The 26738-nt window shown below is 36.6% G+C and overlaps 1 protein-coding gene across 1 annotated transcript in view; it reads right to left on the reverse strand.

Annotated features, from left to right (window-relative positions):
• Chsy (Chondroitin sulfate synthase) overlaps positions 1-26738 on the reverse strand; it is a 348900-nt gene that overhangs the window by 298882 nt on the left and 23280 nt on the right. The window contains exon 2 of the mRNA XM_069823806.1: positions 10180-10456. Coding sequence (XP_069679907.1) covers positions 10180-10456 — 277 coding nt within the window. The remainder of the gene's footprint in view (positions 1-10179; positions 10457-26738) is intronic.

Consider the following 26738-nt stretch of genomic DNA (forward strand, 5'->3'; position numbering starts at 1 on the left):
TAATCACGGGAATAAAAATGTATTAGCTTTATGGACTCGTCTAAATAGTGAGTCACTATTAGTACATTATGCAACGAGCCTATAATGATAGTAATTAAGAAGCGAGTATGGATGTTTATGAAACGAGCGCAAGCGATGTATACATTTTATTTGTATCTGACAAGCTCGGAAGTGACCTTGTTCTAGGTCATGAATTGTGAGAAGTGCGCAGACGCGAAAGTATTGATTTTTTCCGAGGCACAATAATGTCATTGACCTTGATGTAATCCCGTTAAACTTGATATAACCTTGATTATTGAATTCGACATTGAAAAACGAGATGACAAATTGAATTTATTTGAATATTATTTACAATTAACGCTAATTATTATAGTAACAGAACATAACCTTCTGCGACAGTATTGGATTTCCAGCCTCCGTGACTTTTCGCTAATTCTCTTTCGATTGCATATCCGAGAATAATCGATACTTGCGGTTTTATAACGGTACAAAGCTGACTTGTCATTGGCTGAACACCTGTAAGCTGAGTTGTCATTGGCTGAACACCTGTACTTTAGTGAGTAGGTGTACTTTAATGACATGCATTAAAGGACTGCTACCAGGTGTATAATTACTACATTTCGGCATGGTCGAGCATAAAAATTTTTACATTTCATAAATTTATCATTATAGAAAATTTTAATCTAAGCACAATATGAATATGTCCCAAAGGAACTTAATATTAATATTTCATACAAACGCTAATTACATTTTGTTTATCAACATTTAATTGACCTCTGTGAGAAGTTTCAAACCAATCAGGCAATAACTGTTGTGCGAGGAGCTTAAAAATTTTAAATCCGGGAAAACAGCATTAAAAAAACATTTCTCTCAACTCATTCAAGCCACCGGCGTGGCTCAATCGGTTAAGACGCTTGCCTGCAGGTCTGAAGTTGCGCTCGGGCGCGGGTTCGATCCCCTCTTGGGCTGATTACCTGGTTGGATTTTTTCCGAGGTTTTCCCCAACCGTAAGGTGAATATCAGGTAATCTATGGCGAATCCTCGGCCTCATCTCCCCAAATACCATCTCGCTATCACCAGTCTCACCGACGCTAAATAACCTCGTAGTTAATATAGCGTCGTTAAATAACAAACTAAAATATAAAAAAATGAACTCATTCACGCACCGTATGTTTGGCCACATTTGATTTTATAGCTGGATCATTTAAAACTATTTGAAATATAATTAGGCCTACGATCATAAAAACAAAACAAGTGGATTTTCTTAATTTTTCAGCATTACTTCACCGTAGTGTCCCCTTAAAAATAATTACAGTTTATAAATAAATGTCGAAAAACCATTCAGCAATTCCCTTTAATTAATTTGATTTGTTTATACTTCCATTGATAGTTTATTTGGGTTGTGGCGGTTATCATTCTTGCCACTGATGGAGAGGTTTCACGATTCACAGCCGGCCGAGGACGATGTAATAAAGCTGAGAGACCCATTTTGTAGGTTTACGGCAAGTTAGAAAATTTTCTCCTTAATGAAAGAACTCCAAGTAAACTGTTCTGGTAATTTTAGCTCACATCAAAGTGTTCAATTCTAGGAGCAGTGAGCGGCGTACGTTCGTTCGATCCTCTACTTGTAATTTAACATGTAACTGAGGTTTCATAGAATTTTTCCACAACATCATAAAGATTAGCATTTGGCCCATTTGGCAGCATTGAAACATTTGTTATTCTATTATTTTCCATGTCATGTTCTACGACGTGGGTAACCTTTAGTTCGTTTCTTACATTCTCAAAAGGCCTGCATCTGTCACATTCATATTAAATTTAAACAGATTATAGGAATTGCATTTCTGCTGCTGCTAGCGAGCAGCCTTTTTAATTAATAGTTTTTATTTTTAACTGTCGTACAGCAATCTAGGTACAGCATATCTCTCAGTTCTTTCCTAATCCTACCTTCCACTGTTTTTGTTCCATACCATGTATACAACTCATAATAGTTTTCTTCCCAAGGGTAGGTCTTTCACTGCAAACTCAGCATTCTCCAGTCTTCCCTATTTCGAATTGCTTTCTCATACGATCTATAAAATATCTCAATGTAGTCTATTATCTGATGAACTTTTCTCCCTTTCACTATTCCTTGCAATGTATCCTTCATTCAACAGTTTACTCTCAGTCAGTGAACCAGTCAATTCCATATTCTCTTCCTGATCAGTTTCATCGTTATTTTTTCTTCATCCACTCTTTCTAGCACAACTTCTTTTATTATTCTGTCTGCCCATTTCACGCGCTTCAAACTTCTCCATATCAACATTACAAATACTTCAAGTCTTTTTTCCGTAATGTTCATGGTTCTGCTCCATACAGTACCACATTCCACGGTCAGCGCGTCTGGCTGCGAAACCAGGTGGCCCGGGTTCGAATCCCGGTCGGGGCAAGTTACCTGGTTGAGGTTTTTTCTGGGGTTTTCCCTCAACTCAATACGAGCGAATGCTGGGTAACTTTCGGTGCTGGACCCCAGACTCATTTCACCGGCATTATCACCTTCATTTCATTCAGACGCTAAATAACCTAGATGTTGATACAGCGTCGTAAAATAACCCAATAAAATAAAAAATAAACCACATTCCACACAAAGCACTTCATTAGTTTCTTAGTCTTTTTTTAGACGTCAGCAGAAGATGCTCCTTTTTCTATTAAAAACTTTCTTTGCCATTGCTAGCCTTCTTTTCTCTTTCTGGCAGATTAATTTGTATAATATTTTTGTATCATACCTGATATCAGATCATTATCATCATTATCAACATCATCAACATCATCATCAATGTTGATTGGTTCCTTCTGCATCCGTTCCAACTCCAAACTTGTATCAATAATCTATTGGTCTGCCCATCCCTTCAACGGTCTTCCCAGGTGTCTCCTTTCAACTGGAATATACAGGGTGATCTGTTTGGGTATGGATAAAATAAAAACACCGTAAACATTTACTACTGAACTTCATTTGTTGAAACTTTGTGCATACAACACTGAAAGATGGGAGATTCCTCAGAGTTCAACATGACCCCCATTGCACACCCTGCACAATTCATAACGGTGATGCAATTCAGCCCATGTCCGTTGTAACATAAGAGAGGGTGATTAGTTAAAAAGCTTGAGCAATTTTTACTTTCAGATCATCAATGTTCCTGGGTTTCTGTGAATAGACAATGCCTTTAACAAAACCCTACACGAAGAAGCCAGGAGGGGTTAGATCTGGGGAGTTTGGAGACCAAGCCAAGAGATAGCTGCTTCTCGTACTGGGTTTCACCTGCGACCTCCTGCATGTATTTTTTTAACACAACCTGTTTCTACAAATGTTCGATACCACAACATTATGGAATCGTATTTAGGTACATTACGCACACCATAATCACGTCGAAATTCCCTTTGAACTCTTTTAACACTCTCAAATTTAGCATACCAAAGAACACATTGTGCCCGCTGTTGATTTCTAGTAGCCATTTTAATCATCTACAATTTTCTTTTGTCCTTTCAGATTATGCATTGTTGATTGTCATATATGAAAACTCCCAGCTTTTAATCATAATATAACAAGAAAGAAATTTTTCCTACTATCATAATAGCTTTATAGTAATAAATTAATATTATCCATACCCAAATGGATCAACCTGTAGTGTAGAATTGTCGTCATACGTGGTATACATGCTGTGTCCACTGTGTTCTACATTGCTCAATTTTTATGTTAAGTTAATGTATTGCTAATTCTTTTTATACCTTCATTTCTTTTTTGTTCATCAGTCTGTAGCCTCCCACTACACTTAGAAATTTAATTTCTGAAGACTATATTTCTGTATAAAGTCCTTCATAGTCTAGGCCTCTGATCCATTTAGTAACGTCAGGATTGCTATAAGTTTATACAATTTGAATTAGGTAGACTATCTTTCCTTGTTTTATTACGTAATTTTTTTCTTATGGTCCGGTAAATGCGTTGGAATGTGGCAATAGTTTTCTTAGATAGCCTGGTGTGACGGATGGCTTACGGTATATCCTCTATTTACATCTTAAAACTTGTTCCATAGGTTTGTTATCAAAGATAATGCGAGCTATTATATCGGATCTTAAATAGCATAAAAGCAAAGCTATTCCATTACAAGCCCCGAAAGACCCGGGATGGCGGGATATTAAGGCTCCCACCTGTCGAGACAATCGGCGGCACTGAATAACGGTAGGATTGTCGGTCGCGTGCCCAATCTTAAAAAGCAAACATGCGAAATTAGGTCTGGTTTTGTAGTAGATAACATTTTTATTGTAATTGATTACCGGTATTTTCTTCGGATATTTCGATGTCAAGATCCTAACAATTTAATGCGTTACCGCTTAAGGCCCGGTTTTATAAATACGGTTAATCTAAAGATTATGTTAAACCTAAGTTAAACCTAACCATGAGTTTAACTCAACGTGCCATATTACAGAATCTCGGTTAAGTTAAACCGTAGTGGAATACGATTGGTATTACTGCTAGGAAAGAAAAGAAGAACATAGCATCTGTTTAATTATATTATTGATTTAAAATAGCCGACGCTCGTGAAGAATCTTCATTAAGAAACATCTTCGTTCTTCGATATCAGAGAGAATATTAGAAAAAAAAACCTAATGAGGACCAATACCGTGCACTTCAGTATGCTTTTCAGACTTAACCTCAAATAGTTTCTTAACGCTGGCTACCAACGTTATACTCTCAAACACAATGCAACCAAACTAAACCTTGCATGACCATCCGCGACGTAACTCCATACAGAATCAACTGAGTAATGAAGTAATAATATTAGTGTGCGTATTTTATGTGTTGTCTAAAATATTTATGAAACAGAATTCAGTCGGACAATAAAATTACTTTTACGAATATAGTAAAATTAGGTAATATTATTAGTGTGTTTATAAATCAAGCCCCATAGTAAATCTTACCAGGAGACTGTCTGCCACACACAGTACAATGCGCAATAGGTTTATACTAGATTTACGGACACCTCCGAAGTCTTCCATCGTTTTCAGTATGCCTACTACCAGAGGAAAAATAGCGCAGCGCAACTAGTAACTGATGCAGAGATTCAACAGAATGTTTTCAAAAATAGAAAAGAAATCATTTATCTTTTCAAATAATCTTTAAATTCAAACCCTAAAACACATATTTTTGCACTTTCTCATTCTTCTGTTGTATGTTGTATCCGAGTTCCAATTTTTCGAAACAAGGTTAGGACTATAAGCCTAATTCTGAAGGTTAGGACTGTCTGCTTCGAAAACCTCAATCTGTTTTAAAACTTATGTTCATTTATGTATATTTCAAAGTGGTGCACTCTATTTCGAAAAATTCTTGGCTGCTTTGGTCGTTCAGTAATATTGATCACTCGCATATCGTCCCTCATAAGTTCTTGGAAAACATCTGCAAAATCCATGTGTATTGCGGGAACCGCCATCTTGCACTGTTGAGCCTTGAACTGCAGTTTAAACGGCAGAGAACTGCCGATCAAGTTAAACTCAGGTTAACTCAAGATTAACTGGTAGTTAAGGTTTATAATAGGCCTACGAAGAGAACGAAAATTTTCAGTTTAAACTGAACGTAAGGTTTAAACGACGTTTATAATACCGACCCTAAGAGATTTATCAACAGAAGTTTGGAATTCGTGCTCTGAATTTTACATAGCGATCTGATCGTCGGAACTAACAACTTCATGTGTTTCTGTGTCCAGGATCGAAGCCTGGTCACAACGGAGTTTCGGCACATTACTTTAGTAAACAGGATAAAAATATTTCTCAGAAACACAATAGGTCAAGATAGGCTGAATTCGTTGGCTTTCTATTCTATTCATAAGAAGAATCTCCATCAAATTCCGAACTTCAAGAACAAGATCATCGAAAAGTTTGCCAGTCAGAAGGACAGACGAACACATCTTCTTTATAAATAATTCTGCAAATTGATGAGTTCAATGTTGAATTCGCATTATTATGTAGTTGATAGTTTTAGTTGTATTGTGCTAAACTAATTTTAATCAGAAATAATTAACTAAAATTAAATAAAAATTTTTGGTGCATTATTTAACGTATACCGCAAAATTTGTGAAATATCTAGCCCCACCAACAAAAATGATCACGAGCCGCCACTTTATATTATTATTATTCTTCCTACAATGTACAAATACTATTAATTGTAGTCGGAAGAGTAATGTTGTTATGTTTAAGTTTACGTTAAAACGATCATCTCGTATATGAAGTTTCATGTTTTAAATTCTTTACTATTTCCAAATTAATTAAAAAAGGGCAAAGGAACACAAGTGTCGGTAAAACTGCATGTGTACAAGGAAGTTGTAATTACTGTAACACAACAAACACATCTTGTGACGACTGTGGATAATGACCTGAAGAGGTGGAATTGCTCAGGACAAGTACAATAACTTGGGCGGGGGGTGACGTGGTCGAGCCGGACCGGTTTTTACTCGGGCACGCGAGATGCGACTCCACGGATGGCACCACTGAACTATTCCGACCGATATTGGACCTAAACTTTCCACTCACGTCCCGTTCACAGGTTCGACGTCCTTTTACCTTGAATAATGTAAATTCCTCCCCTGTTTTTATACTGTAGAACCCCAGACTTCTTTTCATACCTCCATTTGTATTGCCCCTCGTCACAGAAAGCTGATCTGACATCACGGAGAGATAATTCTGTCCCTAACAGCTGTCTTACAAGCAACAACACACAATTTCCATCATAGCTCCTAAAAACAGACTGATTTATGAGAAAATATATTGATGGCACTCTTAGAAAGTGAAAGTTTTAACAAAATTGGAAATAAATATAGTGATAAAGTTACATAAATACTGATACACGCCTAATTTCCGACGATCAGATCGCTATGTAAAATTCAGAGCACGAATTCCAAACTTCTGTTGATAAATCTCTTGGGGTCGGTATTATAACGTCGTTTAAACCTTACGTTCAGTTTAAACTGAAATTTTTCGTTCTCTTCGTAGGCCTATTATAAATCTTAACTACCAGTTAATCTTGAGTTAACCTGAGTTTAACTTGATCGGCAGGATGGTAAAATTCTCCGGAAGGGAATAGACTCCAGTCAACATTTGTCGGCCACTTGATACCCGCGTTAAATTTTGAAGCTGAGTAGGCCTAAGCTCTGCGGTTCCTAAATAAAATATCACCACAGAGTTGTCATTAGCTTGGTTTACCGACCTACGGCACAAGGGCCGGCAGCTCTATGTAGCGAAATGGCGGCAAGCTACGAAATTTCGCATTTAAGTAACTATTCTCATGCAATTATATTAGAATTTATAGAAATGTATCAATCTTTTCCATGCTAATGGAAAGTCATATAAGTTACAATAACACTTATAATAGCGAAACTACAGATATACTATCGTCAACAAATGAACACAGAATCATGGAGGAATAGTATTTCTCGAACGATCGCATTTTTCAATGGGAAATAATTGACTTCAACGACCTCTTACGTCTTCTTGGTGAACTATAAGTCTAGGAGGTAAATCTAAGCATGCAATCATACCTCAAGGGTATGTCTTTGGGGGTATGTCTTTGCGTGTATAGGGCCCTTAAAGGACTGAATCGAGAATTTTTTAAGTCGTGAGCGGTACATTTTGAAGCCTTACTAAGCAACCAAAGTAGCTATGTTCCTGAATGTGGGCTGTAGTTTTAAGCACAGCTAGGAAATTGATACCGAAACTGTTAAGTTGTGTGGGCTTGGACTATATCTCTACCGAATGAAAAGTAATAGCGCATCTCTCAGTGAACCAGAAAGACAAACATGTACAGCCGGGTGGTAACCGTACATGTGCTCAGTCGCCCACAGCATTAGAACAAGAAAATAATAAACGAATAATATAAAAAAGCAATAATTTGTAATTATAAACTTCGTAAATCCCAAACTAAAATAATTTACTCATACATATGAAAATAACATATAAAATATACAATAATTGATTCTAGACTCATTATAACAAATAACAATGAACATTTTCATTTTATCCTCTGACTGAGGTTCTAGTTGATAAGTACATCTATTATGTACAATCATTAATACAATGTGGTATAATAAATTGGGGTGAAGTAGCATCATTTTTACTTAAGCCATTAATTTTATTACACAGAAGATTAATAAAAATTTGTCTAACCAAAAATTTGGATTACCCAACAAATTTAATTTATACACATTTTAAAGTATTAACTATTGAAGAAATTTATAAATATAGTTTACTAACTTACTACCACAAAAATATAAAAAAATATAAATCTAATCGACATGAATATCGTACTCGAAGACAAAAGTCTACTTTCCCATTAATTGAGCCTAAATGTCATACAAGTGCAGCTCTTAAACATGGTGCTAGTTTCGGCCCAAGAATTTATAATAAAATTGCAAACCATTTTCCAAATATGAAATATTTTAAAATTGAAGCTCTTAAAAAAGAAATTTATAAAATTATTCATGATATATAATATTAACAAATGTGTGTATTTTTTTACCTTTTATTTCTGTCGACTATATTCATGTTTTTATTGAATATCACTGGCTTCTGTCTGATTGTCAATTTATATTAAATGGATTTTTTTCTCTCTCCTTTTCTCTTTCTTCTTTTTTTCTGCACGTGTGTTATTTATCGGCTTGAATTAAGTTACTTACTGTATTTAGTAAACTGTCCTTGTAAATGTTATGTTATATTATTGGCTAAGACCACACTGTACACGAGCCTGGCTCTTTCGGTAGTGGCTAGAAACATTTTTGTTTTATAAATTTAGTTTGAACTCGCTAGCTAGCTAGTTAAATAAAAAAAAATAAAAATAATAATTATCAGGCAGTACATCTCACTTGACGATATGTGTCAGAGGAAGAACAATATTGTTTGTATGCATCTGAAGTCTGACTAGTGTAATATGTAGCTAGTGGGCGATGTATGCAATGAAGGGGGAAAGGAACTGGCCACCCTACCCCATTATCTCCTGGCTTAGATACCTCATAAGTGGTGCCTTCTTGGTATCACTTATGAGGTTCAGACCTGTCTTTGGGCAGTTGACTAAACAACATCTTCATTTTATCAAAGTAAATACTCCTTTTATATTCAGGAAATACTCTAAAAATATTCGTTCCAAGTCAGAAGACGTTATTGGAGCAAATCTGAAATATGATACAGTGTGTCTTACTATCATCAGGTGAATAAAAACTTTGTGAAGCTAATAGTTTATCTCGTACGTGGCACATAATATTAAACCCATAATTGTTTTCAAGAAAATGTTTCATTTCTGTTGTAATGACAGCTAGAAAGTTCGTATCGTAATTCCAATCAATGAGAAATAAATATCTAAATCGAATGAAATGAAATCCATGACAGCAACAGCGGGATATAGGCCTAAGTATTGGGATCACAAAAGAAACGAAGATGTCATGTAGGAACTTCAGTTACAGCTTGTTATATATCTTTTAAACAATTACCAACTCCAGTGGAAAAATCGTGTACAATGTGAGCTATGCATCCACATATAGTTCAGAAACTATGCTTCCTTTCATTACCATCCACATGGGAAGGGGTCTTTGAGTCGATCAAAGGAGAGGTGCACTGAAAATTCAGCACTGAGACTGTAACATGCCATTCTTGAATAGATGACGACGATGATGATAGTTTGTGAATAGCAAAGCCGTCCGGGCCCCTGGTCGTGTATAGTAGATTTCTTATAGAGACGCGGCCAACCCAATTCTCTCGGGAAGAGTTCATTAAATAGGCTAATTTCTGCATACATCTGTCTGTAAATATTGAATGACATGCCGGGCCACTCGTGATTAAAATCGTTGATGCAGTTAAGGCTGATTCACAATAAACCGGGAACGATAACGACAACAAGAACACAATTAACTATTATGAATGCTCACATTTAAATACATTTACTTTAACATTATTTCCGTTCTCGTTCTCGTTGTCGTTTCCGTTCCCGGTTTATTGTGAATCAGTCTTTAATATAAATGCAATTCTGTCAAAATGCCTAAATGTCCTAATGTTTACAATATTTCGCATAACGAGAAATTGTACTGTATATCGAAATCTAAAATCCAGGCCCTTATTATAAATTTAATGTGATGTGATAGACACATAGCATGCAACTCACCGTACCTCATAGGACCAGGTGCAGGGGATGCCGGCGAACTTCTGCACGCAGCGGCCCAGCTCCACGTCCTCGTGGGTCGTGTACAGATTGCGGAGACACGTCTTCACGTGGGGCGCCACTCGGGCCAGCGTCTCGCGGCTCAGCAGCACCCCAGGACCGCCCATGCAGAAGTTCTCGTCGTACTCCAAGCTCAAGAGTCCGAATTCTTCCTGGTTTCCCCTTCCGGCTTGTCCGATGAATTGTGGTTTCCGGCTGTCGACGGACCGCAAGAGACGTTCCAGCCTGTCACACAAACAAAATGCGTCACGGCTCGTGATAACCTGATGAAACTCTTCCTCGGCACGAGGACTGCTGATCAACCTACAGATACTTCTACTTGTTCGTGTACTCAACAATACAGTAACTCAAATTGATATATTTTTATATTTGATAATACTGTACATAATAAATAATCATGAATAAAATCAGGATTTTGACGTATAAATTGCAATAAAACAATATAAAATAAAATAATGCATTTATCAACAGTAATGTCACTAGAGGTTTTGATTTATCTAGAGAAAATCAAAACTCGAGTGGGATTTAATTGACTATTACACGATTAGAAGAAAGTATATAAAGGTTGGAAGAAATAAAGTAGCTACTCTAATACAATAAAATATTAATTGACTTAATACAATTTTCTTTCACTAATGTTAGCTTCGCCAAAACGTTTGAACGGAGCCGCCATTTTCAGTTGACTTTCTATGCGGTAAACAAATGACGATCGCAAAGCTTGTTTTATAGTACCGTAAAGAATTTGCAGTTTGAAATGCTGGAAAACAAAGAAATAAATGCTAGGGAAATTATAAAAACAAACAAATGCTAGGGAAATGTTAAAATTGTAGCGATAAACAGCCATGAATGGTTGAAACGTGTCCTTTCGTACCGTTTTATTGGTCAAAAGTTGTATGACTTAGTAAAAGTGTAATACTCACTGAAAATAGGAGCAGAATTAATTACCTAGAAACTATCACTGTTTTCAAACATAAGCATATTTAAAAAGTGCCTAAGATATTAAGTACCTAAAGTAGCAAATAAGCATGCTTGAAATTAGAATATCAGACATTCCAAATTCAGTTCCTTTCGTTAGTTTTCATGAATGCGTTTTAAAATAAGTGTAAAAAGAGTGACACTTTCAAAATTAGATGGTTTACAATTCGTTCCTAACACAAAAACGTCACCTTCTGGGTTGCATAAAAAACTCATTTTTATAATACCAAAAATACGTTAATTTACAATATTTATAAACTGTACTGTTGAAGTAAATACAGTATCGGTAAATCTTTAATGTTGCTGAAATTTCCATACATTCCGGAAGTGAGACATTTGACTACATTTACATATATATTGCAGACAAGCAGGGCTAATGCTGAAACCAGGAAAGACTAAACTAATAATTATAAATAGAACACAGGCCGTCAATGCTGAAACCAGGAAAGACTAGACTAATAATTATAAATAGAACACAGGACGTCAAGCATAGTAATCAACAACAGCTAGAATACGTACAGGAGTACACATATTATCTCGGCCAGGAGTCAATCATTATCCTTTAACAATACGAATGGCATGGGATAAATTTTGGAGCCTAAGATTAATACTTGGAGAAAAATCTGACAGTTTTGAAATAACAAGACAAGTCATGGATAGCTACATTCTGCCAGTACTCATCTACAGTCGCTAACTCGGAAAGAAGACAATATGTTGAGTGTGCCAAAGAAAGATGAGAGGAAGTTGCTACGGATCAAACTTCAAGATATAGTACTGCAGTTGCATTAAAAACTATTGGACACCAATGATACTGAAGTTATGAATATTCAGATTTTACAAAAATGAAATTCGATTCCTATATAATCCCTCAAGATGAAATAAACATGAATATATTTCGGCTATTGCAATGAGGACATGAGGAAAATGACGAAGATCCGCAATGTCGCAACAAAAACTTGTAATGGATATGGGAAGGCCATGTGATGAAGTTGGAAACCATCAGATAAACTCACCGCTTAACTGCATGGGACTCTAGGATAGGACAGAGGAGAATACGACAGCAGACCAGGTGTCTGACGGTCTAAGAAAGAACTTCGGCAAGCTTTGGACAACCAAGACGAAGGACAGAGAGACGTCGAGAGACCTGCTGAAAGAAGCAGGACCGTAGACTAATCTTTCTCGGAGTGGCTTACCATTTAGGGATTCCATGATCTAATCATAATTCTAAATACATTACAATCAATTTAATTAGGAATAGTTGAACCAGTATAGATGAAACTGTTAAGAACTTTAGCAGGACATTCGCTATTAGACCACATACGAAATGAAGAATTTCGTCTTAAATTGAACATAGAAAATGTTACACATAATAGAAATAATTGAAAGAATCACATAGAAAAAATGGCTCCAGATAGAATCCACCATAAACACCAATGAATAAGAAATACAAGAGGACGCCCTAAAAGCGTTGGAAAGACCAGTTTTACTCTTGGGACGAACAGGCCGAGCGATTTAACCCACGAAATTATTAATTATGAAGTAGATATGTAATTAATTTTTCACAAACTTTGATAAAAATAGCTATACTGTTGGCTTCACGTTAACATGTCTCAGAAGAGGTGAACCATTATTCAATCAGAACGTTAGTATCGTGTGCTCACAACGATGCTCCCTTTAGCAGTTATAGCTGGTTTCTGTAACCAGACTTCGCTATCAAAGCTCCCCAAATTTATCACGATGCTGGATGGATTCCGGTCCCATACATTGGCCGAAATTTCATAAGAGAATTCCTCCCATATCAGGACTCGAGCAAATACTTATTGCGCAATAAGAGTCCATACATGATTCGTTAGACCACGAAGCTACGGTGTAAGACACCCACCAAAATAATTTATACAAGAAAATGTACATAAAGTTAGCATTTCACACAGTGAAGCTTCCTTATGCATGTTACTGCCTAAATATGTCATTTTCCGCATTGATAATAACAAAATTAAAATGTGCATGTTTACTGAAATAGAAGGAATTAAATACAAAGAATCGTTTTGACGTTTTTAGATTGAATTGTGTAATGGAGCGAATAATCTTTAAAATGTTAGAACTCTTTACTGCTTCTACTGTACCTCCAAGGTTATGGGTAAACGAAGTGACACATATCTCAATCGCCATCACTGGAGGAATAGCCTGCTACTGTCTTGTAATATTCGAAGATTTCCAGTCGACCGCATTTCCAAAAACTACAACTATAACACAATTCAATGAAGTTCCGATTACGTGCTAAATATGTTTTTTACAAGATAAGAGCTTTATTTCTTATTACAGCCCCAGGGGATGTGATACTCCATGTGTATGTCCAAGGAGGGAACTGAGGAGAAGTCATGCTGAGAGAAGTATGGGCAATTTGAAACGACGAGTTTTTAAAGTCGGCTCAGCAGTGAAGTGCGTGCAGTCATTCTGTTTTTGTGAGCAAACTTTTTCTTGTGGCGGTAGAAATCCTCAGACAACTGTTAAAGGTTTATGACTCTAATCTTCTTGTCCATAGCGTGCCGAAATGGTGTTCAAATTTAGAACAGGACGGGTTTCATTTCGGACATGGAGCGCTATGGCACACCGTCAATAGCTACAACTGACGATAATATGATGTAGTGCAATGGCGGATTAATCAGAAAATACAAAAACATAGGCATTTGATCAATCATCAGGTTTCTGAATTAGGAGTCCACAATATTTTCATGACATTCTTCAGTTCCGCACGTTTTCTTCTGGACTTCGTTCCTCATGATTTTTGTCTGCTTACATGTACAAGCTGCTATCAATATATTTCCGAATTGTAGGCCTACTTATATTAATGTTATTGTACCGTTAAACACACATGCGCGTGTCACTGAAGCTCAATGCTTCCATGCCTGTTGACTCAGTCTATCAAACATCGTCAAATTGTCTTTAAGAAATGATCTTCTACAAGTGATTTGGTGCAAACATGTCAAGGACATGTTGCAATTTTTCCTGAAATCTCTCATATACGCCTTATGGCTAATATTCTTCTCTGCCTTTCAAGTGACGCAGATAGTATAGATTCCAGGCGTTTCCCTGGTTATAGATTACTTGTCCCTTTCTTCTGTCCTGTATGTTTCCTAGATTCAGGGCAGTCCGGAAACTTATTGATTGCCGTATGTATGTATGTATGTTTGTATGCACAGTAGTGGAAAAAAAAACCGCACCGATCCTTGTAGCTGATTTCAGAGCCTTGTTCACTCCAGAGCACGATAGACTGGTAACTAAGACTTTCGTGGTTCGAATCCTGCCTGGGAAGGAAACTTTTTTTGTTCCTTTTTCAAATTTATTCCCTATACTTTTCGATTGGAGCGACATTTTACTACTTAATTTATTATTCCCAGAACATGAATTTTACCAGCTATCGAAAGTATTGGGAATAAATTTGAATAAGGAACAAAAAAAAAGTTTCCTTCCCAGACAGGGTTCGAACCACGAAAGTCTTAGATACCAGTCTATCGTTCTCTGGAGTGAACAAGGCTCTGAAATCAGCTACAAGGGTCGGTCCTATTTTTTGCCACTACTGTACATATTTCAAATGATAAATAATAAATGCTAAGTTGAAAACATCTGTACATACATGAATGTTATTTTGAGTCACATTTCTTTCAAAACGGTAATAGTAGTCATATGACAACAAGAGACAAATGTTTGAACAGAAACTCTAATTATACAAAAAGTGACTTTTAGGATGTAGTTCTTATTTAGACAAGAAATGTCATTTCTCTCTTCATAGAAGTTTCATAATGTCAGAATGTGCTTCCTAAACACACCAAATGCAATGAGAATTTAAAATCCCTTAAGTATGGGTTTTTTCACATCACGTTTTATTGTGACTTCATCACTTTGTACATTGTCTATGTACAATTGGTGGATAACTGATCGATATGCCCGTATGTGAGTTCTGACCTAAGGAAGACTTTTGCTTTCGGGGGGATAGAGTAAGCAACAGAAAAAGTAATTATTAACATAAGATAGCGGTTCCTTCTCAGGTAGTATTGCACATGAGAATAGCGGGGGTTTAACGAAGAGTCTCCACAGGGTTTTATAGAAAACCGGATAATATGAAAAAAATTCGAAACTGGTATTTACTAGAATGATCAAGAAACTATCACTATTAAATGTTATGTTTATTAATTTTAAACTTACTGGAATATTCATTCATTCACAGTGTTCTGCCAAAGGGCAGGTCTTTTACTGCAAACCCAGCTTTCTCCAATCATTCCTATTTTCCGTATTCCTCTTAGTCTTCGCATACGATCATTATATCTTAATGTCTTCTATCTGCTGATATCTTTTTCTGCCTCGAACTCTACTCCCGTTCACCATTCCTTCCAGTGCATCCTTCAGTAGGCAGTTTCTTCTCTCCCAGTGACCCAGCCAATTTCTTTTTCTTTTCCTATCCTGTTTCAGCTTCATTCTTTCATCACCCACTCTTTCCAACACAGCTTCGTTACTTATTCTATCTGTCCATTTCACACGCTCCATTCATCTCCATATCCACATTTCTAATGATTCTATTCGTTTCTCTTCACTTCGTCGTAATGTCCACGTTTCTGTCCCACACAATGCCACACCCCACACAAAGCACTTCACTAGTCTCTTCCTTAGTTCTTTTTGCAGAGGTCTGCAGAAGATTCTCCTTTTTCTATTAAAAGCTTCCTTGGCCATTGCTATCCTCCTTTTGACTTCCTGACTGCAGCTCATGATATTGCTTATAGTACATCCCAAGTATTTGAAGCTGTTTACTTACTCTACTGTCGCAAGTTTACCTTCTTTATTTTTCTTCCTATGACCATGATCTTCGTCTTGTTTGCATTTATCTTCAGCCCATGCTGCTCATAACAGTCATTTAGCTTCAGTAGCATATCTCTCAGTATCATCTCCCCTTCTGCTAACAACGTCACATCATCAGCAAATATTATGTACTTTATTCTTCTTCCTCCTACTATCACTCCTCCCATATTCTCTTTGCTAAATCCTCCAAGTAGATGTTGAACAGTGTAGTGTACTCCTCTCCCTATTTCACTTCCTTCTAACATTTCTTCTCATATACTAACTTTGACTCTTTTTTTATATAAAGATTACTGCACAGCCTCCTTTCTTTCCAATCAACATCTATTTTCTTTAGGATCCCCATCAGTTTATTTCAATCCACTCTGTCAAACGTCTTTTCTAAGATCACAAATACTACAAACACTTCTTTATTCTTCTCTAGGCATCTCGCCGATTGTTTGTAGCAGTTCAATTAGAACCGTTCCTGATCGAGTAAGATTTATTTTGAAAAAAAAAAAAAACAAACAAAAAACAAAACCCATATTTACTAGTTTTTCAGTTCCTCAGTCTTTATATTCTTTCTCGAGTTCTTTTATGTAAAACAGCTATTTGTTCGATAGGTAGCAGAACGCAAAAAACGTATTCCAGATCAAATTTTGCGCTACATATATTTCAGTAATCCTCTGATTGAGGTTCTGGCTGATATGTACATCTATTATCATGCAGTACATCTCACTTGACGATATGTGTCAGAGGAAGAACAATTGTTTGAATGGATCTGAAGTCTGATTAGTGTAATATGTAGCTAGTCGGTGATGTATGCAATGGAGGGGGAAAGGAACTGGCCATCCTACCCCATTATCTTCTGGCCTAATTGCCTTATGAGTGATGTCTCCTTGGTATCACTTGTGAGGTTCAAACTTGTCTTCGGACAGTTGACTAAACAACATATTTGAGTAGTGTAAGTAAAAATTTTCTTTTAAGGAAAGTATCACATTAAACCTTTAGGGCCCTATTCATAGACATTCTTAGCGCGGGCTTTCGGCGGATGATCAGCGAACTAACGTTTTTCGTATTCATAAACCAGTGTCAGCGATATGATATGATATGATATGATATGATATGATATGATATGATATGATATGATATGATATGATATGATATGATATGATATGATATGATATGATATGATATGATATGATATGATATGAATCCTGTTTAGCACGCTCGTAGCGCGGGCTAGCGAAATGACTATGAATAGCACCCTTAGTTACTAATTTTTTTCATTATAGCTCTATGACATTTTAATTCAGAAGGAAACGAGCTTTTGCACCAGCACACGTACGAGTTAACTATATGAATACTTACTTACTTACAAATGGCTTTTAAGGAACCCGAAGGTTCATTGCCGCCCTCACATAAACCCGCCATCGGTCCCTATCCTGTGCAAGATTAATCCAGTCACTAGATGCCAAAATATGCATATGACTAGTGACATTAAAAGTAATTATTTTTAGAAATTAAAATATTAATGTTCAATGCAAGGCATCAGTATTAGTTCATTAATAGTAAATAGTACTAATTATTTCCATTTTCAGTTTAGAAAGAGGATCACATAGCCTAAAATGTATTACTTTATGATCACACAGGGAACAGCTGATTTAAGAAAGAAGAACATACATAATGATAATGATGATAATTTAATGCATTTAACACAGATTAATCTCATTGTCTTTATTTTTCCGACAACGTCACATTTTAAGTCCTGAACACATGAACTGCAGGAAGGCTGAAGTTGTGGTGTTTGCTAGTAGAAGTTAGGATAGTGAAATATTCTTACGTTTTTTCAGAAAAGCAACTAAGTTTACTGCAAAGTTGTATTTAAAGGTATTCATTACTCAATAAAATCTAAATGAAGAAGAATAGGCCTATATAAAATATAAATTAATAAAGTGATCATAAAATTTTGTATTAACTGAACGTAAAGCGTATTATTAAAGTGTGTTTATGAAACATTTGAGGAAAATATTTATATAAATTATGTGGTGATAAGCAACCTGATATCCATAGCAATGGAAATTCCAACTTCTTGTCATATGTAATAGAGGAAATACTGACGAACTACACCAACGGATACTACCAGTAAATATTAATCTCCTTTGCTTTACAGTAGCAAGGCCAGCATTTTTAATTTGAAGACGGGTATTGGATTGATTTCGACCAGTAGCGAAATCCGATTTTTCATGTCAACTATAACCCCTGGAGGGATCATCGTGATAACCACAAGTTACCCTCGTATTGGTTGCATAATCGTTCACCTCTGTTGAAGCACGTGAACGTGAGGCAGCAGTCAGATGGTAGGCGTTGGCCCTCTATGGGCTGTTGTGTAACGGATTTTTGGTTTTTTGCATTTGAGAGAGCAGAACTTTAGTTGAAAAATTATACTTCATTAAGCCCCACGTATCATGTAAATGAATTGTTATGGGAGTATTTTGTTGCTAGTGAAAGCACTGCCTAGACCAGCGTTTTTCAACCTTTGGCACACTAAAGGAGTTAAAATCCCGTGGCACATTCATAATAATCTAAATCAAAGCTTCCCAACCGGAGGGGGGATTTTGAGGATTTTAGGACGGAATGTGTTTATTGAATTTTGACTTGTACCGCGTCCGCTGAATGGTGAGTCTTGTGGACTCACTTCTTTCACTAATCTTTTGACTTTTATTTTTCCAGTTTTTGCTATAACCTTTATTATTTTCATTTTCTCGCGGCATACCAGCGGATCATTCGCGGCATACCGGTTGAAAATGGCTGGTCTAGACCATAGGCGGTCAGGCGAGCAGGAATCGGTCATGTCCTGGCGAGTACTGGGCAAGGTGGTTGCCTCTAATGTTGACGCCGACGCAAAAACGACGAAGATCAGTGCTCTGCGAAGAGCATTTAACTGATTTTAGGGCAAACAAAAAAATCTTGAACGATATGTGGCTATGGATGAGACATGATCCTGAAAACAAAATTCAAAGTATAGAGTGGAAACATAAGGGTTCACCGACCCCTAAAAATTCAAGGTACAGCCCTCAGCAGGCAACCTTTTGCACTCTATTTTTTGGGATGCCAAGATGTTATTTTGACACACTATTTGCAGAAAGGAGTCACAGTAATAGGCCTTTATTATACAAATTTAATTGAAAAATTGCGGGATGCTATCAAGAAGAAAGGTCGTGGCAAGTTAAGACGAAAGGTTTTTTCCTACCAAGATTATGCTCCATGTCACAAGTCCTTAGTTGCAATGGCTGCAGTATAAATAACAGGACCATCCACCCTATTCACCTGATCTGGCACCCAGCGACTTCAGGCAATTCCAAAAACATAAAGAACATCTGCGTGGGGAGAAATTTTCATCCAATAATGAAGTCCTGCAATCAGTAAGCCAGTGGTTTGTAGAGGTTGGACAACTCTTCTTCCAAGAAGCTCTGGAAATGTTGGAGCGTCGTTGGGAGAAGAGCATCAATCTACTAGGGGACTATGTGGAAAAATAAGGTAAGATTTTTTTTTTCCAACTACAAATGGGTCAGGACTTCGGCATATGATCAACCCTTGTATGGACGATTGTTGTCTTATAAGACTTTAATTTTTACAATTTCGTTGCTTTGCAAGCTGATGTCTTGAATTCACTTGATCGTTGAGCTTTGTTAACGATTTTTGTGGGAGACTGTTCTACGTATAGCCTTTGTCGAGTTTTTCTTCAGTTAGAACGCGAGTTAGGCGCCTTCCTATTTATTTAAAAATGAGCCGGTTTATTTCACTTTTTTAAACAAAATTCTGGATTGTTGAATCGGATGCTTGTTGGAGTCAGGATATTTTCGTAGAATTATAGCGACACTTTTTGTACGATTTATTCGTAATAGAGTATCATAATATTGAAGATTCGCTGTATACTGCGTTGCCACGAACTGAACTGAACTGCGCTGAATGGAAATGAGATGTATATCAATGCTTTAATCTTGACGTTATGTTATCCGTCTATCCTAACGCAACACTAAACCTTCCTACGATCGATCCAGGGGAAATGTACACACTATTTCTTCAGAAATCGCATTCAACCTAAACAGTAAAAGGCTGACAATATTTACGTCAGCGACACTTGTTTCCTGGCGAACGCTTTATATAAAAATGGAGCTATTTTGGCTTTCCTTCTGACAATCATTTAAGTTGCTACTTTGTACTTATGAACAAGTTGAAATTTAAGTCGGGAAGATTCTATGTCCTTGGTTTCCCTCATTTCACAGATGATGTAGACAGAAAAATTATTGTATTAAAGTAGACATGAATATAATTATAATTATATATAGAACGTAGTTTTAGTGAAATTCACTTCATATCATTTGAAGCACTAAGGTTGACTTATACAGTATTCTTGAAAGGCAATATTATAATTAAATTTATGTGAATATTATTTCATAAGCAAACATATCTTGTAGTATTAATTCAGTGAAAATTTAATTAGAACTCCATATGCATCCATAATTTCGGTGGCACAAATCTGTAATTGACGTACGAAGAAAAAAGAATTGACGTGTTCTTTAGGCCAATTTCGTATTATGGATTTATACTATTTTTTTTTTTAATTTTGATAAAGTACCATACTATTTTCCAAGTGTACAATTCAGATAAACAACCACAAATTAAAATGTAATGTTGTTCAGTGGAACAAAACTTATGATATGTCATCGGTGCAAAAACGTGTATATTCGTGAAAATCTCAAAATATATTTTCAGACAGCCATTCCTAAAGGTAGATCTTTTAACGCTAGGCAAGCGGACTAAACATTGATAATTATATGATAGCATGCGAAAAGTACTTTTAACACCGATTTTCAACTATTTTCGCCGATTGTCAGTTTTCCTGCAAATTTAAAATGGCAGAAATCACATTCGATCGACAAAGAAGTTCGAAAAACGCCAGGTATACTTTTAGAAGTGATTCAGTTTTTAGTTGAAAAACGTAGACAAATTAAATATATTGCTTCAAAAACTATTTTATTGATAACCATAACTTTTAACACATGTTTTAAGAAACTGGTATATTAAAGCTGCAGTTGTTAAGAGTTGTTTTTAGAAATGCCTTGCGTGGAAGCACTAACTGGCAGAACTTACGAGAAGTAAATTAGGATTTGAAACATCGTTTGAATGAATATGAAGAATTTCTTCGCGCTACTTACTTCAACATTTTTATCTTGAATCATTTCATGAATCTGTAGTATGATGTATCATTTGCTTTCTTGATTTTTCTAGTAATAATTCTAATGTCACTATCTCTGCAGCTTCTTTTATTTTTTTCGGTTCACTTTCATAAGTACTGTATTCATTTTCGAACTCCAGTCATGCTTCATAAATTTACTGCCAGATGTCATTCAATGCTATAATCAAATGACAGTTCATTAATTTCCTGCCAGACGGTGCATCCAGTAATTTCAAGTAATATAGGCCTATATTATAAATAAATTATTAAATTATTTGTTGTATTTGTAAATATTGAAGGCTGCCTCAAAATTGTATACGATGCACATGTTTGAAATTATTTTTTTATTTTGTTTACAGGTTTGCTCCACTTGGCCTACGGCAAATATCCCTCCTCACAAAATAAAATTCCACTTATAATACCTGTTTCGCAAATAACTTAGTTTATACTTCATTGATTCCAATGCAAAAAAATTATGTCAATTTCTGGAAAAAATGAGATTTAGCGATATATTGTGCAATCTGATGGTACCAGTGTCTTTATTGTGGCAAAAGATGACATGCATATCTCTATTATTTTTCTCTCTAACCCGTTGTTATGGAACATGATTCCTATGCTTTTACAGGCTCGCTCCAGAAAAACTGCAAGAAATTACATCACATTTCATCTTGGAGCCACAGGCTTGGTAGGCCTATAAGGAAAAAGTATAATCTTTGCCCACCGCAAATTTCACAACATCCGCCGTAGACCGAATTCGGGATTGAACTATAGATGAATCTGCTTACCAAGTTATTACCACTAACAAGCAAATATTCTGATGGGGGCAGATAAAAAAGTTGCATTTTTTCCTTCTACTATGTTAATAATTTCAAAAGAAGTGCTCATACAAAATTTTGCCACTCGACCGCAATTAAGAGGCCATCCAGAAAGTGATTTTCCCTGGGGCCGTTTACAGAAAAAAGCACAATTTCATGGAAAGATTTATTGAAACAGATACAGCAATTGCTGCGCTATTTTTCAACATATTCCTCGCTGGAATTGAGATATTTGTCGTACCGTGGAATCAACAGAGAGGTGCACAACACGACACAAGGATACAAATAGAGGAGAAGGTCCAAATATGGGCTACCAGTTTCATTTTATGAAATTTCTCGAAATCAGTACAGGAATAAAGCAAAAAATTACTTGCAAGTAAATACTGGAAGTATATTCCTTAATACTAAATCAATAACAAATGAATATAAATAGCAGTTTTAGCACAGAAAAAATATTTTACTGAAGTTGCAAAATTCATAATTTTAATAGAGTGGTCCAAATATGGGCTACCAATAATATTTTTTTAAACACTTAACTCAAATGTTGGGAATTAACGTAAATAATAATTATATTGTTTGACATCAGTTAAATAAGATTTAAGAGTTTTGAAACTGTAAGATTACATATGTATTGTGTAATCAATTCAAAAAATTTTAAACTGAGGAAGAAAATATTGTTCGTCATTCAAACAGCACAACTTATTTACAGAAGTCACACATGTACTCTTCTTTCTCTGCACCTGCACAGTCACTGTGTGCCCACATGCACCACATAAAACACCTTATCCACAGTTCACTGGCAGAGTCATCGGAAAACTTTCCTTCACAGAACATGCATGCTGTATCTTCATCGTCTCCTGGTTTTGTTTTGCCTACAGGACAATCAAGATCACTCTCACCACTCTCGACAAGTTCCACAGGCATACTTACATTGAGTTCAGAATCAAAATGCTCTTTTTGGGACTTCCTTCCTTTTCCTTTCCCTTTGTTCTTCTTTCTTTTAAGACCCACTTGTGTCTTTCCTCCAGCTTCTACTTCATCAAGATTTAAACATCTCTTTGTAGACTGAAGTCTGGCAGTAGTTTTATGCAATGATTCTGAAAGCCCAGATTTGTATGGGGTTCCAGTTATGAGACAAGAACCCGCACTCTTTGCCCCACGATTACTCGCCTTCTTTGATGCGGTGAGATATGAAAAGGGCTCACTAGAGTAGCCGTTGATGGTCCAGGAAGTTGACTGGGTATCCCGGGCTGATCTGACTTTTCAGTAGGAGGTGAGATAGAAGATAGCTGTTGAGACGAAGTCGATGGCTGCGATACAGATGCTGACATGTTGCCATCCTTACTGCACGTCTTCCCTGATTCCGCTACAGCTGCTAGGAAGTCTGCCTCAGAAAATATGTTTCTGTTTGGTAGACAGATTCCTGTCTCCTTGAAACCATTGACGGCAATTTCCCCAGTCTGAACCTTCAGATATGCCTTTCCAAAGAGTTCCATGATGTCGTAGGCTGTGACAGGTCTTTGGTTTTTACGCGGCCACAACCTTATTTCCTCACTGTAATAATTCTTCAAAGGGCCCATGAATGTTTTGTCAAGGGGCTGCATTTTATGGCTTGAGTGAGGGGAAGGGAAATTATTGTTATATGATTAGCTCGTGCCATATCAATGACATCCAAATTTCGAACATGACTGTAATGGCCATCCAGTATGAGGAGTACTGGAGATTCTTCTTTTGGGGCAACTTTCTCAATGAAATGGATGAGCCACTGTGTAAAAATATTTCTTTGTACCCACCCAGATGGGTGGGCAAAACCAGTGGCTCCCAGTGGACTTCCTCTCATGAGCTGATCTGACATGTTCTTCCTGGGGAAAATCACTGCTGGTGATACAAAGTGCCCACTGGCACTCATGCAGGCAATGACGGTGATTGTAGCACCCCTTTCCGCTGGAGTCAACGCTACTTGCCTCTTTCCTTTTCTTCCAATGACATACGGTATTTTGCTTTGCACTATTGTCAGGCCTGTTTCGTCCACGTTGTATACCCGGTCCTCCGGATAATTGTGTTTATTGTAGGCTTCTAACAGAAGATCAAAAAATTTTCCTACATTCTCCCTATTAAACCCAAATGCTCGGGTAAATGAGGTGCCGCATGGTTTCCGAAGAGAGAGAGAGAGAGAGAGCATTCTTATGGCGTTGCAAAAAAAGATCTACCCAAGACCTTCCTGCTTCACCTGATACGAAAGGGTGAGACAGATTGTTCTTTAACGCAATCTGAAAAGCCATTCTCCTCAGATCACCAAGAGTGCACCCAAAAAATCTTTCTTCCATAGCAAGTAGATACGCTACAAGAAGTTTCTCCAGTTCCTCTCCAAGAAAGGGCTTTCGTCCTAATTTTGTTCTCGCAGAATCGGCAGGAGTGACTAGTGTCTTTGTAGACAACGTTTGTAACGTTGTGCGAGGAACATGGAAATATTTCGATGCTTTTAGAGTTCCCATCTTCCCCTCCCTCACTGCAACTATTGCTTTCTCCATGTCCTCAGCTTCCCATAATTTTCTAGTACCTTTAGGTACATATTTTGGTTTTGATCGTGGCATCCTGAAAATTCAAACCGATTTTAAGTCTTTCTGTCTATTAAAAAAATGTGGTCTGAATATGGGCTACTAGCCCGTATTCGGACCATACAAAGTAGCCCATATTTAGACCATCATGCTACTCAATTTAAAAAAATTATAATGGCTATACGTTGATGGTAGTAAACGAAATTTGCATCGCTGTACGAAGTCCTATCTATATACTATGCAATTGATGTACTAAGTAAGTACTCGTAGTACTAAGTATTCGTAAGTTATGTAGAATAGTAGCAAAAAAAATTATAAAGGCTTACTGGTGAAAATTCTAGTAGCAGCCGGAACCATTAGCAACACTTTAACACAACCTACACACTTTCTCTTGTCTAACGGACTGGAATCGGCAACAACCCCTCTTTGTGACCTTCAGAGGAACCAATTCCCATATTCAATTCCAGAGTGCAGCATCATACAATGCCGAAAACCACCCTAGCCCGTTTTTAGACCATAGCCCATTCTTGGACCTTCTCCTCTATTGATGCCAAGGTATGACAAATGTCTCAATTCCAGTGGGGAATATGTTGAAAAATAGCGCAACAATTGCTGTATCTCTTTCAATAAATCTTTCTGTGAAATTGTGCTTTTTTTGTAAATGGCCCCAGGGAAAATCACTTTCTGGATGGCTTCGTAATTGCAGTCAAGTGGCCAAAATTTGTATAAGCGCTTATTTTGAGATTATTAGGATGGTGGAAGAAAAGAAATAACTTTTTTTCTGCCCCCATGAGAATGTTTGCTTGTAAGCTATCGCAACTTTATACCATCACATTCTTATTTATTCATTCTGAAAAGTCTAAAGTTGTTGATAAGTCGATCTTAAGTGCATAGTAAAATACCTCCATTTCAGGCCTTATAAGTCATAACCCTAAACAAATAATAGTACAACATTTGACGTACTCGCATACGCTGTCTCAACCATTGTTTAAGACGCATTTGCATGAGCGAGCGACAAGCATATGTGTCATAGGTAGCGTTGCAGTGACTGCATTTGTTTCATCTAGCATCTCAACTTGGCCGAAGCACAGAGTTTTCATTCATTTTTATGTACTGCCTGTTATTTCGTTCTACTCGCCTTCCTCTTCATTTAGGAGTATCTGTAGGAATGTTCGACTTACGTCGGCTTCTGAGATTAATTATAATTACGTAACTCTGGGAGTGCCTATACTTGGGATAAATCCGTGTGAAGGTCCGTTACAAAACCTCAAAGAGGACTAACGTAGGGGCTAAAAACTTTCACTTCCACATTTCTCACACAGTATTTTTTATTTATAATAGAAGACTATGTACATTTATATCTTGGCGTGGCATTTTTCCATTATAGAAATTTATATCTTAACTTTTATAAATTCTCGGAAAGGACACTTCTAATCCCGCCAATATTCTAAGAAAACAAAAGTATAACTCTAATAACAGCAATGATACCACATTTTAAGTTATCTACTGGATTTCCTTCTCGTCTCAATCTTTACACATTTTAGGCCTGCATCAGTTCTATAAAATAAAATATTTCTCCGTGCGACCTCCCTTTCTGTGTTTAAATGTTTACAACCATTTTACAATTATAGCAAAGCTAAATAAACTCTGCAATCCAAGGAGGTCGTCGATGTTTGTATTCTTTAACAGCAGGCATTAGGTCGACTGCTAGACGATGACTTGCTGTCTTGTTGCCGGAGTTTACAGACAAATGGTGCTCTTATTTTCAGTTTTAATCAATTTCTTAAATTGATAATTTTACATTAAATGATCCCAAATAATATATATACCGCTGAACGGAGATTTTCTATAGACACCATTACAAAACTCCTCACCACAAAAAATAACGTCTGTCTGAACCAAAAGATCTAAGTTATACTTGCATACGTGAGGAAATGTGAGTCTTGTTATTTTGTTATTAATGAACTGCTTCCTTCTAACCAGTCCTCCAACAAAATTTCTTTTTCCTCAGCACCTTTCGGTTTATTTCACCTCTAACATTTCCGTATAAAGCATGCTATATATGCAGTCACTTGTGTTACATATATATT

Source organism: Periplaneta americana, chromosome 4 (genome assembly GCF_040183065.1).
Source record: "Periplaneta americana isolate PAMFEO1 chromosome 4, P.americana_PAMFEO1_priV1, whole genome shotgun sequence".
NCBI classification, from domain to species: Eukaryota; Metazoa; Arthropoda; class Insecta; order Blattodea; family Blattidae; genus Periplaneta; species Periplaneta americana.